At 32.7% G+C, this 17,528-nt stretch overlaps 2 protein-coding genes across 4 annotated transcripts; both read left to right on the forward strand.

Annotated features, from left to right (window-relative positions):
• Positions 1-44: 44 nt before the first annotated feature.
• LOC100785293 (DELLA protein 2) lies at positions 45-1,810 on the forward strand. The gene has a single exon (XM_003556295.5). It carries the CDS (start codon positions 391-393, stop codon positions 1,693-1,695), a length of 1,305 nt encoding a protein of 434 aa, XP_003556343.1. The 5' UTR covers positions 45-390; the 3' UTR covers positions 1,696-1,810.
• Positions 1,811-11,303: 9,493 nt separating this feature from the next.
• Positions 11,304-15,629, forward strand: LOC100814338 (uncharacterized). Of its 3 annotated transcripts, none has more exons than XM_006606286.4 (3): positions 11,304-12,009; positions 12,769-14,564; positions 15,103-15,629. In XM_006606286.4, exons 2-3 carry the CDS (start codon positions 12,861-12,863, stop codon positions 15,271-15,273), a joined length of 1,875 nt encoding a protein of 624 aa, XP_006606349.1. In that variant the 5' UTR covers positions 11,304-12,009; positions 12,769-12,860; the 3' UTR covers positions 15,274-15,629. The 3 variants fall into 3 exon arrangements, with proteins under 3 accessions (XP_006606349.1, XP_006606350.1, XP_003555501.1); XM_006606287.4 differs by having other exon boundaries at positions 12,792-14,564; XM_003555453.4 differs by having other exon boundaries at positions 12,799-14,564.
• Positions 15,630-17,528: the final 1,899 nt, after the last annotated feature.

A 17,528-nucleotide genomic window follows, 5' to 3' on the forward strand; every position in this document is an offset into this window, starting at 1 on the left:
CTAAACCAGTTCAATGGATTAAATTGGTGAGACAGAATAGAATGCGTGACTTGATAAAAAAATCAGTTCAATGGGTTACGAAAACATTATAAATAAGAACAGAGAGAAGACTTGGTGTTGTTCCTCCCAAATCCCAAGATGGGAGTGGCAGCAGAGCATGTAGGCCATGTTGCCACCTTTAAGGTGCTAAAAATGAAGGGCACGTTACCGCGACATTAGGGATAGCTTTTAAAAAAGGGGCAGAAATGATATTAGCACCAGTATCTATCAATTTGATGCATTAGTACTCAACACATCATGGTCATAACATTATACAAGGCAGTTTCTCCGTCAATTTCCTCACACACCTACTCTTAACTTATAATAATTACTAACTCCACAATTCTCCCCATGGAGCGTTTAGAGAACGTGATTTCAGACACAATCCTCTACGATCCCTCCAACATAGGGTTAGGTTCCTTGGTGGACACTCTCCTCTCCGACTTGGACCAAACCATGTCGTTACCCTCACACTACCATCTCTCATCAGACCTTCCCGATTTCGCCACCACCGTGGAAGAACACTCCGGGATACGACTCATTCACACGCTGATGACGTGTGCGGATTCCCTGCAACGTGGCCACTTCTCATTCGCTGCCTCCCTCATCCAGAACATGCAAGGCTTGTTGGCGCACGTCAACACCAACTGCGGCATCGGAAAAGTCGCCGCCTGCTTCATCGACGCCTTGCGCCGCCGCATCTCCAACAAGTTTCCAGCATCATCCGCTTACGAGAACGACGTTCTCTACCACAACTACTACGAGGCGTGTCCTTACTTGAAGTTCGCGCACTTCACCGCGAACCAGGCGATCTTGGAGGCCTTCAACGGCCACGATTGCGTCCACGTCATCGACTTCAACCTCATGCAGGGGCTCCAGTGGCCAGCGCTGATACAGGCGCTGGCGCTCCGGCCCGGAGGACCGCCGCTGCTGAGGCTCACCGGCATCGGGCCCCCCTCGGCGGAAAACCGCGACAACCTCCGCGAAATCGGGCTGAGACTCGCCGAGCTGGCGCGCTCCGTGAACGTGCGGTTTGCGTTCCGCGGCGTGGCGGCGTGGCGGCTGGAGGACGTGAAGCCGTGGATGTTACAGGTGAGTCCGAACGAAGCAGTAGCGGTGAACTCGATCATGCAGCTGCACCGGCTGACGGCGGTGAAGTCCGCCGTTGAAGAGGTTCTGGGATGGATCCGGATTCTGAACCCTAAAATCGTGACGGTTGTGGAACAAGAAGCCAACCACAACGGGGAAGGGTTTTTGGAGCGGTTCACGGAGGCTTTGCATTACTATTCCAGCGTTTTCGACTCGCTCGACGCGTGTCCGGTCGAACCGGACAAGGCTGCTTTGGCGGAGATGTATCTGCAGAGGGAGATATGCAACGTGGTGTGCTGCGAGGGACCGGCGCGGCTGGAGCGCCACGAGCCGCTCGCTAAGTGGAGGGATCGGCTGGGGAAAGCCGGCTTCAGAGCCTTGCATTTGGGTTTCAACGCCTACAAGCAAGCCAGCATGTTGCTCACTCTCTTCTCAGCTGAGGGTTTCTGCGTCCAAGAGAATCAAGGCTCTTTGACTCTGGGTTGGCATAGCCGCCCCCTAATTGCAGCTTCGGCTTGGCAAGCCGCGCCTCTGGGAGACGACGAAACGCTGCGTTTTGAGCATTGAGGAAAAGAACAGAACAGAACAGATCACTTGTTTTTGTTTATTCTAGTAACTAGTAGCAGTAGTAGTACACGGGAAGAGTGGTGAATAATAATAATGTGGTCATTTTTGCGTAAAATTCTTCTGTTGTTGAATTCTCTATCACACGTGACTTTGGTTGGGGTTTTTCTCTTTTTGTCAAAAACCCAACCAAAGTGCTTTTCTCTTTTTTAGTCAATTGAGTCATACCACTGCCTAATTAGTAATTACAAGTAGTTGTTTGTTAATGCCAAATAGCTAATATAAGCAAGAGCACCATTAGCCGTGTAAATAAACTGAATTATTCGGGTATCATTTGCTAAATATTTTATCAAACTAATTAAATAAACAAATTCAAACGAGCTTAATTATTTGAATGAAAGTTCAAACTTTTAAAATTTGATATTAAAGGCGTGTGGATATCTCTTTTATGTATAAAATACATGATATTATTTTTATGAAAAAAATTGTATTGTCTTTTATTAATAATTTTTGTGATTTTTTATTTGTTATTAATAATTGTTTTGAGAGTTAATTTTCTTTTTTAAAAAAGAGATAATGCTAACGTAAAAAAAAAAAAAAAAACGTTCCAATTGCTTTTAGTTTTGAAAGTTCCCCACCGATTTTTCTTTTGCCTTGTAATTCAAAGTTGTACATATTCTTCCTTTTCCAAATCAAAATTCTACTTTCTAGGAACCACTCACCCAAGACACATCTAACTCCCGTCCTTCAAATTCTTTCACTCATTGTTTCAGATTCAATTATTCAAATATGGCGGCCCACTCTCATGCAGGACAACAATCAACTTTGAATATGTTGGTTTTTTTTTTTACAACGATTGATATTGTTATTTGATACTATTATCCTTCTTTTCTAAAAGGAAAATGATTTGGAATTTTATTGCAATATGTTTCCAGGAAAAAAAATTATTTCCATGAAAAAGTTAATATCAGTGGTATGTATGTGAAAATTGAAAGAATTTTTCGGGCTAAAAATTGTACAAAATTAATGAGAAATTTTCTTATGAGAAAATATAAACAACTTAAGAAAATATGAAAACAACTAAAACAAATTAAGTAATTCATAGTTTTTCTGAAGAATTAATGACAGTCAATTGGTTGTATTCCTCCCGTGGTAAGGCTTGTTCTGTAACATCTAAACCAAGGAAGCAAAAAGCAAAGCACTCTGTACCACACATTATTCTTAAGATTTACGACTCTTTCAAAACTTAGATGTCTTACTGCTCTAACTCCATATAATCCGCATTCTCTATTCTTAATTTTTGTACATATATTTTTAACTAATTCTATTCATCGTTAGTTAAGATATTTCAATTTATTTTTAACCTTTTTTATTAGATGATATACTTATTTGACAGATTGATAAACACGTTTTTTTAATAATTTTTAATATTTTTTAATATGACTTGAAGTAATATTATTTAAAACGTTAGTTTTTAACTTAATTTTTTTTATATTTTGTTTCATTTTTATTCTCAATATATTTATCTAATTTTTTAGTTATTTTTTTTCAAATAAATCATAATTTATTATTATTTTATCATTTTACACTCTTCAACTACTTTAATAGTTTGTTTTATTTAACACTTATAATTCTTTAATAAGCTATATACCTTTTCAACTTCCAAACTTTAGCTACTAATTAATTTTTCAACTTATAATTAATTTTGTCAAAAATAATCATCATTTATTTATCAACCACAAAAGCTTAAAAGCAAGGCATCTCAGTAATTTGAACCTCAATCTTTTAACTAAATAGGTATTTAGGTAACTTTTTAAATATTCACACTCTTGTTAAATTTCTTTTCAGTAAGCCTTTGTCTTATATTTTCACTCATTTTCAATCTCTTTTGTGTGTTCGGAGATATGTATAGTTAGTAACTTAGTATGTTGACTTGGATGCTCCTATGGGAAAAGTTGTACTTTTTTTCCCACAAGCTTGAGGTAAAATAGTTGTAATAGGAAGAGAGGGGGGAATTTGTTGTATTTGAGGGAGGGGGATCATACATTAGGGGGACTGAGAATGAGTTTTTCTTTTATGAAATAGGAGGTTCTGTGCCTTGGGCTAGGACTAGGAGGACATCTCCATAGATGGGGCTCTTGCAAGTTCTCCTATTGATTTGATTGGATCAAATCTCTAATTTTCTATCACAATTCAATCTTGTGAATGAAAGCTACTTTCACATCTGCATGTTAATACTTAAGTTTCATTTTAGCAGTACCTTTTTAATTTCTATTGCATCTCACGAATGAAGAATGTAAACAACTTTGTATGGTTCCATGTTAATATTTGACTTTACTGATGTATAATTATTGAATACGCATCATTGTCCCAAAAGCAGGCAACGGTGGATGTTACTCGTTTAACGTCTTAAATGTGTAACATATTTATGGTTCTATGCACTTTATTCAATTATTCCTGATGTGAAAGCTTTTTTTCTACGATTTGTTTTAACTTAACCCATCAAGCCTAACAAAGCTACCGTCATTCACGTGTATATGAAAAAAAATAACCCGAAGTTTTTCCAAAACAAAAATTGACAGAAATGTAACTCCCATTCCCACGTGAACAACCATTGTTTGTGTCCGTATTGCACTTGAGAGAAACAATGGCAACAATGCAAATGGGCTTGAGAAGGTAGACGCTGATCTAAAAAAGAAGAGGGAGAATGGACTCTTTGTATTTTCTACCTAATGAGTAGTTTAGTTGGACATGGATCACTAAATGGCTAGGTTCAATTAAAATAAAGAAAATTGAGACTGTTGTAATGGACTGTAAATTTTCCCTCTGAATATTAAGTAGTTATATAATTTAAGACTTCTCGTTAAATTGAAATGATCTCTTCTGGTTAAATTTAAGACCACTGGGTTTGATTTTCAACAATCTAGTGATATATCTTGCTTCACATGTTCTCTACTTCTAATTTATCACAAATAAAACTATCCCCAATAAGTTGGTTTGAGTTGAAAAAAGAATTCACTCCAACTTCCAAATTTGAGATTGAACTCTATTTAGAAGAGGCTTCTAAAAAAAAATATTCTACTTAGAAGAGAGTCCAATCATATGTGAAAATGGAGTTTATATAGAATTTAATGTTTTAGAATGGTGAACAAGACTAACAATTTGAGATATTTTTTTTTAATCAAATTCTTATATCAACAAATGTTTAATTAATTCAATATGTTGTCCCATAAGTATCAATATGTCCTTTACTTCTCTTATGTGTTTCATCTTATTCATGGATTTGTAACAATAAACTTCAACCAAAAAAAAAAAAAAAACTCAAGAATAGTTGTTGGATATGTTAAATTGTAAAAGATTACTTTTTCAGTTAATAATAAGAATAATATAATAATAATAATTTATTTTTATCAGTTATTTGTAAAACAAACAATTATATATGAGAAATGGGCTTCTCCCAAACACACGGAAATGTTACTTTTGTAATGTTAAACTTGGACGGAGTCGGGTATGAAATGCAATCCAAATTAACGGTCCAATTGTAGATATCCTACGGTGAAGGTTTCTAAGCCCTAAAAAGAAAAACAAGGACTAAAAATCACTATGTTGCCAATAAAAAGAAACTTAAAAACAATATCACGCCTCTAAAACCTCCTAATCAACGGAAAAATCATCCATGCAGCCATACTTCAATCAAGGAGATCGATTATGACCAATACTTAACGCAAAGAGAAATAGAGGAGAAACCTTCTAACTTGTAAGCAAACGGGAGACATATCCCAATCAACCATGTTTGTTATATGTAATATTTGAATATTTGATATGAAAGGTTGCTTCAAATATCTTATCATCACAAATACTGTGTTTGATTGAGGTTTTCAAAATGAAATTCTAATGACAAGAGTGTATTTAACGGAGGGAAAAGAACATGATTATAGGAAATAAATCACTAACTCGTTTACGCGTCACTATCTTTGGTTTGAAAATCGCTCCCCCTTTCTCTATAATACAAATATTATTATATTTGCTATATAGACGTGGTGTATGAGCATAAGCTATTATGATACGGACAAAAAATATTTATATGAGTTTAATAAAGGAAACCAAGAAGTTAGGTATTTTTTGTTTTCAAGTTTCAAAATGGTTGTTGGTGAGACGGCATCGGGCTATGAAATTTACATTTCTTTGTCGAGAGTAATCTAAAACCAATAATTGTGGACTTCAAAGAAGGGGGTAAAAAAGATAGGACGTTTCATTTCATGTAATATTCCAACAAACCTGCATTTGTAAAAGAAGAAAATATATATATATATATATATATATATATATATATATATATATATATATATATATATATATATATATAATATATGTTTCTAGGGTTTGTAGAAACGAATTCCCAATCAAGCCATCCTTGCAAGCACAAGGCGCATTGAACTTCATAGAGACTCGTCACATTTTTTTTTGTGTCACTTAATGTTTTCAATTTAATTATAATTAGCACTAGTGGTAGAATGTACCGGAATGCCCAACTAACTATATTTAGGGTAAGGTGCATACGGCTTAACTTAAAAACAAAACACTTAAAAGAAGTAGTAGCATTTATTTCAACTTTAAAAATTTCGGCCGAAGAGATTATGTATCAATTGCAATTGTGGAAAACTAACTGTTTCTCTTCCATAAATCTTCCCTTCTTAACACATCCAAACACGTGGCATGGAAAAAGATGTATATAAAGCTTTAATTCGACATATCATTTTTAAGTTAACATATGTTAATAGCATGTGCTTCCTGGAAAAGAAAATACCAGAAAATATATCATAATCATGTGCATGCATACATGTGGTGGGAGGCAAAATAAAGAAAATAAAAAGCAATAATATCACCATTAATTTTTCTTTCTTCTTCTCCATTCAACTATTAAAACTTTTTCTTATATATGCGTGCATAACATTTGGGTTTGGGACAAAGCATTTGAGGATTGTATTTCACACCTATTCTTTATCAAAATATAATAACCTCCATTTAAGAAAGGTATATAAATAGAAAACTACTTAATATTTTTTTTATCGTAGCAATTACTCACATAATTTTGAATTAAGATAATTATTAGATAATTTCAAAGTAAGGATTTCAAAATTTAACATATAGACATTGTAATTTAAATTTATTTAGAATGACAATCTACCAATTTTAATATTTAGGTTTGGATCCAATTCATGCTGAGAATTATACATCTTAAACATAAAGTTCATAAAATTTAAAACATTTACTAGCAGTCAATAAGACTAACAAAAATTTCTAACTATCATCTTAAAATTTAAGTTTAATTCAATTTTATAAAATAAAAAAGAAATATCTTTCATTTATATATACTTTTAATTTGATCATATTACCCTATATATATAACATGAGATGGTTAAGGAATGCCCAACAACTATTTGCTGGGTCAAAACATGCAAAATCAATTTGATTTTTTATTTATACTATTGTCGTTTTGTGATTTATTGAATGGCACATTTGCATCTCATCAATGTTTTTGTTTTTTGTCATTGAATAGTGCCTTAATTTTCTCCTTGATGGTAACTTAGTTACGTGGATGAAGGGAACATATACAATGTGGACTGGCATCGACCAGCACCCAATAACGAAAAGAAAGCTACAGATAACAAAAGACTGGCCTAAAAGGATAGTTTCTATTGAATTGAATGCATTCTCTACAGTAACATTATCAATATAATATATTTTTATTATAAAGTGTAAATTTTAAAAATTGATGGTAATAACATCTTAAAATATAAGAATCTAAAGTTGTTGTTTTTTTTTTTTGCACTCAAGAGGATCTCTTCTCTATTAATTTTCTTATATCACTATTTTAACAACATTGCTTTGAGGCATTGGCTGGTGATCAAGCCTTAGCACTTCATAGGGTCCACGCGGATTTGCATGTACTGCAACCAAGCACTTGTCGTTGTCTACACACACAAGTATATATTTGGTGTAATTGGTCTTGATGGGCATGATGAAGAGGGCATACAGGAAGAAGTGGCAATGAACAATCCCTTTTTCTGGGGGCCAAGGCCACAAAGAAAAGAAAGAAAAAAAAACTAGCTAGCAACTTCCAACACGGGGAATGTATCCTTACATAATCATGCAATGCAACGTCAAACTTGAATTGGAGGATGCTTTCAGACTTTGGTGCCAAGGTTCTTACACTAATATTACACAAGGAATATGCTCTTGGGTTTGCCTCTCTATACACACCATCATCCCTTTTCTCTTTATATATAACTTTCACAACTATTCTTTTTCATATCGAATATGAATTTTTTTTATCGGAGATAATTCTGCTTCAATCGAATAGAATTAATTATTTTGAAAATTATTCTGGTATTACAATGTTCAACAGCTAGCCACACCAGTAATCATGTGCAACACATATCAATCCAATCAATTTTTTTTTCCATCAGTAACTAGTAATACTACTGAGAAATTGGTCCACTATCATGTGTTTCTTATAACTAAAATTAAATCCTCTCTCTACTTACCCTTGAGGTCGTCCACCCAAGAAACCAGATTTCATTTTGTAACACAACCATTATGCATGTTTTCTATATTTTTATATTGAATCCCCTAATTTCTTAGGCCTACAAACTTTTGTTTCCAGGCCACCGGATAAATTTTTCCTGCTATCTTCACCGTGTCAATGAAAATGCTTTTGTAAATACTCAATGTCAACAGGTAGCGCACACAAATAATTTTAAAGCTTAAGGTCTGCGAAAATTTCCTCATTTCACATTATTTGAGAAGAATGCATGTACGTGTATTGACTATATTGACTTTACTTATACTCTAACCTGCAAAAGAAAAATCTATCATTATATTTTTGGATGGAGTATTTTAAAATTCAGACAAATTAAAATGCATCAATTAAAATTCTTTATTTGGATAAACTAATTTAAATTTCCAGAAATTCACAATAGCTCCACCAGACTGCTTCCTCAAAATTAAGTTTTTTGTATAAGCTTTCAATTTAAATTCAAAATAATCTCAATTTTTTATTAAATTATAATGTAAAAATCCATAAAGGTCCATTATGATGATATGTACAAGAATGGGTAAATTGGCGAATTTAGATTGGTAATTGCCCATAAGACCAATTTCATGCACGCGAACCCACACTTTAACTACTCTTATATTTTGGAATACTACTAAAATACTAACATAAGGTGATATCTCAATTAAATATTCTTAATATCTTCTCTCTCTTTATATGCATTTCACACGTTATTTTACAATTAGTTAAGATTTTCTATCTCAATTATCTTAATATATCTTTTTTTAATCCTTTAGCAGTCTTTTCTTTACACATTTTTTAATTGTCTAATTATTTTAATTTACTTTATTTTATTTTTATCTCTAATTTAAATTTAAATAATTGTTTTTAAAATAAACTGCTAATAATTAAAAATAATATTATATTAGATTTAAAATATTTATTTTAAATCTAAAATATAAATTATATACTAAAAAACAGTTATTCATATTGAATTTTATAGATTTAAAACGGCTCCAAAACATTTTAGTGTAGTCACAAACTAACAGTAGAAATATAATAAATAATTAGGGATTTAAAAACATACTCCACTTTTTTTCTTTCAAAATGATTATATTATCAATTTCTTTCTTTTAAGTATATAATTTATAAGGAATAAAAATAAAAAAATTATAACCTTAAAGAAATTAAAATAAAAAATATATAAATTTACAAAAACTAAAAATAAAAAAAAAACTTAAAAAACAAAACTAAAAAAACGTTAACTTACATAAATTAAATTTAAAAAATGAACTTAAATAAATAATAAATAAAAAATAAAAAATAATAACTGACATGAATAAAAATATATTTATAATGTTAAGATTATGATTCGTTAAATATATATACATATATTTTTAAAAAAAGTAATAAATACATATTAGTATCATGATTTTCTTTAAAAAAAACTATCTCAGTAAGTTATACTTTTAATTTAACCTAAAAATGTTCTATTTTTAATAAACTTTTAAAAATTTTAAGATATAATTTATTAACTTATTTGAAAAAACCGGTAAGTAAACCACTGCCGTATATTTATATTAACAGGAATTTAAAATATATTATCCATGTTAGTAAATCATATCATTTCTATCTCATAAAATTGATTAAAAAAAACACTCCATTTTATGTTTTTTTTTTTTTAAAGATCACCAGGTTTTAGAATTTCGTTGCAATTTGCAAAGTAGTAGTAGTAATTTTAGTCGTACAGTTAAAAAAAATGTCGTACAGAACTTTAATTAAGTAATGCGCCCAACCTCTGACGTTCCTCGCTGGCCCCCATTTGGGGTTATTCGAGGCCACCACAGTACTCAGACACAACAATTAAGACTTCAATAAAAACGAAAATTAATTACATTGAATAAGTTTTAAGTTTCAAGCCATATTGTTTTAATACAATTTTTTACATAGCACATTTTTGTAAATAAATTATACTACTTTTTTTATATAAAAAAAAATTGAGCAAGAAAATGTAGAGGTGTTATATTTTTTCACTTGTTTGATTTGTTTCGTAAATTTAATTTAGTGTCTGCTGAGAATTTTATATTCACAAACTCAATAATGACATTTTATCAATAAAAAATCTTGATATTTATTTAATGATAAAAAATCAATAAAAAATCTTTATAATTTTTTTAGAAGTTTCAATTCTTTTTTTCTGATATATTATTACGTAATTGAATGTTAGAATAAACTTTCCTTAATTACTGAGCTTTTTTCCAATAATAAGTATATCTTTTATAAGAGGCAATCTTGCATGTATCTTCTTACGTGAAGCTTAAATCCAAAGAATCAGATAAATTCAATGAGCTGATTTCTAAGCTGGTTTAAGAAAAAACTCAATACAAAACGGAATAAAATCATGTATATAGAGAAAGTGATCGATCAGAAACATTCATGCCGTGTTTCATGAAAATTTGTTTATACTTATATATATGGATATGGATGCAGTGTTTCATGAATTTTTTATTATATATGGTGAGGTCAGAGAAGGAAAAAAAAGGCTTTGATCTTTGGTTGTAGATAAAAGTAAAAATTTCACATTCTAGAATTTCGGCGTCTAAAAAAGCCTACTAATTTTATGGAGGTGATCATGATTGCCTCAAACTAACTCAAATAAATAAACGAGAGGTACCCAATAAAAAAATCCAGCTGCAACGCCGCCCAAGAAATTAATTTAATCAATAAATAAAAAAGAGGGTGAATACTGAATAGTGAGTAGGAGTACACTAAACAATTAATGTTAGGAAAGCAATAAATAAACTAACCTCAAAAGGGAAGGAAGGAAGAATGAGAATATGTCACACTGTCATGTCATGTGTGTAACAGTGCATCTCAGCATCTATGTTTGCATAATGCAGTGAACATTATGAACCCTTCAATGGTCAATAGGCATGCTAAGGTATATATGTACTTGACCAAGTGCCACGTTAGTAACCCGATTTCTCTCTCCATCACATGCAGAGAAATTATAAATAAAAAAAATCAGAATGAGAAGATAAAAAAGGAAAAAAGTGAAAAGAAAAAAATGGTAATAGCTGAATGAATATGTGCAAGTGGCACGGCAGCACCTTTGGCTTTAGTGGAGTCACATAGCTATCATGCGCACCAGCTCATAAGAGTCTATGTATGCTTCCCTCAATTTCTATGTCATATCCACGTTGGAATGGTTTGGGTACACTCTTGGCCCAGAAGATGCAGAACACAACCAAGTAGGGCCTACAGGAGCATCCTTATATTTTTTTTGGTGTGAAGTGAAGAAACACAAACTCCTTCTCTCCTCATTGTACTAGATTTTCAACCATCATCAAACGTGTCCTATGAAAGCCCGTGTTCAACCCACTGTGTCACCTTTTTTTTTGCTTGCTTTGGTGTAGTTGGTTTTCCTCTTATTTTCTCTCTCACTACAATGGTGTCAAATGCAAATACAGTTGCACCCTTTTCTTGTTGAAAGATTATAAAAACACTGTTTTTTGGAACCTAGTATTATTATTATCATTATTACTTGTGATGGCTGTTGTGTTCTGATCTTCCTTTCCCATGTGCTGACTTGGTTTTCTTCGCCTTGCTTTGTTTGTTCTGTCCATTTGGCTCTCCTCTTTCCTTTGTTATTTTGGGGGTTGAAAAGCCCTAGTTTTGAGGATTGAAGGAGTGTTCAGCAAGTGGGTTTGTGCTCATTTCATTGAGTTGTTCTTGGCTCTTACCGGATCCAGCTTCATCTGGTAATTAAAAATTTATTATTATTATTATTATTATTATTATTATTATTATTATTATTATTGTTATTGTTTGTTTTTGTGTTTTTTGTTTATTTTCGCTTTTATTGAATTTGTTTATTTGTTACTGGAGAACTTTCCGGGCTTCTGTTTGCTTCTATTTGTTACTGGAGATTTTGTTTGTTATTATTTGCTTCTGTTTTTATGGATTTAGTTTCAGTAGATTTCTGTCATAAGACGTTATTTGACTTTTTTTTTGGGATTTAAGATTGTAACTTGTAAGATTGAACATTACTTTTTTCTTCTTCTTTACTTATTTTGATGGCTCCTTTTTTCCTAGTATATTAAATACTATTAGATAGTGCAAGTGTATTTGTTTTGGTATAACCGAGTGAACTATTGATCAACTTAAATCATGGAATTGTTCGTTCTTTGAGTTTCATTATGCAAGGAATTTACTGAAATAATTAATATGTAAGCATTTTGTTCTGCAAATTCTTATTATTTGTCAATTGTCATGAACATCTCCATATGCAATCAATATGTATATGGATTTCTGGTTTCTTCCTTTTCATATCTGGTTTTATGGATTTCTATGTTTAAAAGTTGCTTGTCATGATATATAGTATAGAAGACTTCAATAATTTTTGGTTTTCATTGGGCTCACATAGGTTGACTCTCTAAGCAAAGCTGCTACTTTTAGATTCAAAATTTTTGCAAATAATTTTGTTTTCAGAAGTTACCTATTTTCTGTGTATTTTTCAGGTTATTGATTATATATTTCTTAGTTTTTAGTTGAAGGAAGATGACTGACAGAGAAGGGTCCGACAATTAATCCTGAATAGTAGAGGTAGAAGATGGAAAATACAGGCCTATGGATTCAGAAAGAGGGCCATGGAAGAAAAGATTCATTGCGTGGCTTATTGAATGATAGGGAAATATCAGAGGAAGAAGACTCTTCAAAATCACAGTTAAAGAAGTTGATCAAAAGATCAAACTCTCATCGGGCAATAGTTGTAAATGCTATCCAATCACAAATCAGCAAAGTTTTCTTAAAGGATTTATTCGTTCAACGTGTCCATGGACTAGACAATAGGATTCCGAAGCATGTGGTGAGTGTGGACGAGAAATACATCCACCGCTGCCTTGAATTCATACATAACACTGCATTAAAAGCAGCTCAATTCAACATACCTGAGAGCTTAAGAGCCACTAACATGGAGACTTTATCAGAAAGCTTGAATACAGCTAAATTTTTTGGTGGAAATGCATGTGGTTCGGGACATTTTGTCTTTGAATGTCCTGTGGTCACCGAGACTGGGAGAGTAGTTATAAGTGCTAATGCAGGGGACCAGTGGACTTTAGGTACAATAATGGGGAGCAAGAGTATGATAAATATATTGAATAGTACTCTTCTTCAGCAGTTTGGTGCTTCACATAGAACTGACAATTTGAATAGGATGAACTTTTCTGATCCTGAAGGATTGGTATGCTATGATTTTATGGACTCTCCTAGTGATTTATGTATCTCTTCTTCATATAAACTAGAAAAGGAAAAACAGTTAGTGCGAAGTCATAAGTATGGCCCCATTTCTGTTCACAAAAGGCTTGTTTCAACTTCTAGCACCACCTCTACTTGTTCTGATTGGTTGTCTTCAACATCTTCTAATCTATCTCAGGGAATGATCCAATGTACATGGAAGCAAGGGATTCCTCATTTTGTTTTTTCCGCAGATGATCAGAAGGAGGTCTATGTCACAAAATTGAGGAAGGTAGACTCAACAGATAATAAGGCTTTGGACTATGTGTATGAGTTTCACTTGAACAAGGGTGGCCAAAAGGGTCGTGAAATTCCTGATGGTGATTTGCCATTTGTTGGGAAGATGCATGTATCAACGAGTTTCACCCTTTGCCCGAACAATTGTAGAATAAGGGAGACGGAGTTTACATTATTCCATAACATTGAAATTTCTGACAAAGAAATGTCCGCATCAGAGCATGCTCACAGGAAGAGCAAGGGGCTGTCGAAGAAGGTGTCAAAAGTTTTTAAAACTAGCCCATCATCAAAACGCAGAACACTCTCAAAGTTTGGTGGGTCAAGTGCCATATCGGAGAGTTGTCCGTGGGAGCCATATGCTCTAGGTGGGACCAATTTACTAGATACTGATGTTCCTCCAAATATTGAGATGGCTGCCGTTGTTGTGAAAAACCATCTTCCTTGTAAAAAACCAGAGAAAGTAGGAGGGTGGGGTTTAAAATTTCTCAACAAATCAGGTGAAAATCAAGTCACATTGCCTTCTGAAAGTTGTAATCAAAATAATGGGAACTGCTCAACTAGCACGAGCATTCTAATTCCGGCAGGTCTTCACGGTGGCCCAAGAACCAGAAATGGTGGGCCATCCAGTCTGATAGATAGATGGAGATCTGGTGGTCATTGTGATTGTGGTGGTTGGGATGAGGGGTGCCCTCTGACAGTGCTTGAAAGAAGATCTAACAAAGCTGATGTTATGTCTAAAATAGACACACAAGATGAGTGCAAGTCAGTTGATTTGGTTACTCAGGTATGTTAGTGATCTTATATTATGATATGATGGGGGGCAACAAGTATGGGAGCTGTAAACATTGGTTTTTGCTAAATTTGTTTTTCTTCCCATGTGTGTGTGTTTCTACACAAATTATCAAATTCTTTTCCTCTTTGATCATCTTCACATTTCATATCTTTTGCTATATTTATATGTATTATGTTACAAATACAACCACCTTCACCAAGCCTTATCTCACTAGGTAGGGTTGACTACGTGATATTGTACACCATTGGACTCTATTAAAAATGAGTTGTCAATGAAAACATTTAGTGATAGGGAAATGAATGTTCGTTGCTATATTTGATGACCACCTAGGTCTAAACATAATAATTCCATATATTTTTTCACTCTAAAATATATTCTACAGTGATCTTTCTCTCAAGTTTAAGACAACTTTGTTGTTATATTTTAGACATCCATGCATCTGTAATCTTGTATTTACTTTCTGCTCTTATTGAACAATTACAATTATTTTTTAGCATGTAATGAGATGATCATACTCCTCAAATTTCAGGGTTCAAGTGATTACAGCCCCACCTTGAGGATGGTAAATGTTCACGATGGTCTATATTATATTCATTTTCATCCACCTCTGTCTGCACTACAGTCTTTCTCCATTGTGGTGGCAATAATTCATGCACAAAGTCCTACACTTCAGCCCAATGGTGCAAAGAAGCTGTCATAACTAAAGTTGAATCTGAGGTTATTTAGCAGTCATAATTCTCTTACTGTATTATAAAAAGTGAAGAGAAGATATAGGATTTTATACGTGAATTTGGTTTTCATTCTATGTTTAGGGTTGTAATTTTAATAGTCAGATGTTATCTTATTTAGGAGGAATAGTTTTGTTTTTCCTTTCTCACAATTCATAGTTTGTAGCCATCTTTTTCTTTTTCCTCATTCTTTTTGTTGAAGAGGATAGATCGTAAAAGGGTTGGTGGAAGAAAATTTGGTAAATCTTAGCATTGAGATTGCGTTTTTTACCGTTGTTCATGGGAAGGAAATGAGATTAGCACTCAATCTGATTAATAACTATGAAAATTGCTGTTCAATAATGGATCATTATTCATGACAGTTTGGTCTGACGTTGAGTTTGTCTTGGCTAATGAAATATGTAAGTCTCACCTTTATGACGGGAAACTCTACCATGTTTCTCATTTTGTTTTGAATGCTGCATTAATCCAATTGCTACTCCTATGAGGCTATAACAACAGCAAATGTTATCTCTCAATGTTCTACTTGTATCCGAATGATTTGTATTTGCTGGTATTATGTGTGAATGCGTGAGGAATAGTATTGGACTATCTTATATTTGGCTTAGTGTGTTGACTTTGCTGTAAGTTGGTTACTTGCTTGCAAGTGAGGTGTTTAATTGCTTTGTTTTTTGTGTTTTTTTGTGTACCGAATTCGAATTAGTTCCTTATGGGTACTATCATATGGCAATTACTACAAGATATATATATATATATATATATATATATATAAGTTGGACAATAATTTATACAATAATATCTTTCTTTACATCTATTTTGTTCACATTTCTCGATCTGAAATACTGAAAGAGCCCATGCGTGTTAGGGATGGAGCATGCATCTTTACCTTATGCCCTTCGACAATAATAATATTAATTATATTAATTTCATTTCATTAGTGTTTCTTAATGATTAATTTAAAAATATAATGGTGACAAAAATTTAATACATTGATTGATGAAAAATACTAAACTTTACTAATAATTTGCGCTCTGATCCAAAAAAGAATGAGAAAGTTTTTCAATTGTTCTCCTTGTATACAATTGTTTTACTACAATTTGACATCCCCATTAATCACACATATTTTTCATGCTTGGCTAATTTCTGGAGCTTGTGACTTACGCTGTAGCACTCATTAAACAAAGGCTAGAATATGTGTTTAACCATTACTTACAAGTGTAAGGAGCTTCACAGATAGTTGATTGAAAGAAGAGGTACATTTCATATGTTTGGATTTATTTTGGACTTCCAAATAAAACAAATATAAACCCAATTTTTATGAGTTTTTTGTGTATTGTATTTGATGTAATTATAAAGAAATAATTACATTGTTTGGATATGATCAACTTACAAAGGCTTTACATTTTATTTTAAGTTGGAGTCAAATTGAGTCATTATAACACTTCTACATAATGCATAAAAGATTACTATTAAATTTTGGTTCAACGTGTATAATTGAAAAATAAGATAGATTTTATTTCTAAAATAAATTATCCAAATCCTTTGCACAGAAGCATCACATTAGCAGCTTGCTACCTAGCTTATGATTGAAAGAGAAAGAACTCTCCGTGTACAAACCTACACTGGGCTGTAATGGGAATTTCATTACTGAATGCAATAAAATTGTACCTAATTCGAGTATTTTAGCAGTTTCTCAAACAAAACGCAACTATATCACTAAGACTAGTACAATAGTTTTCCAAAATTTATTCCTACTCCGAAGGCGATGTCAGTGTCTTCTGGCGTGCTGTAGTAAAACCAATTTGATTGAACATTAATCATTAAGAATTTATCACAAGACCTTGTCAACCCTAACAATAACGTGGTTAGCTGCAAATAGGATGAAAGCATGCGAGATGGATTCTAGGACTTTCTACACAAGCTTATGTTGAAAAACTGTTGCATAAAGCTTATTCAAATAAATTTTTAAAAAGTTATACGGAAATGCAAATAGGATGAAAGCATGGGAGATGGACTCTAGGACTTGCGTTTTCTACACAAGCTTATGTTGAAAAACTGTTGCATATAGCTTATTCAAATAATTTTTTTTGAAAATTATGCGGAAAGACAATGTTTTAATAATTGGACCAATCTTCAAATCGGTCAAACTAGATTAATGGATCACTGGTTGAACTGATTTGCATCAGTATATATTAAGAAAACAAAAAATAAGTAACTAACATAATAT

Source organism: Glycine max, chromosome 20, assembly GCF_000004515.6.
Source record: "Glycine max cultivar Williams 82 chromosome 20, Glycine_max_v4.0, whole genome shotgun sequence".
In the NCBI taxonomy this organism is placed as follows: Eukaryota; Viridiplantae; Streptophyta; class Magnoliopsida; order Fabales; family Fabaceae; genus Glycine; species Glycine max.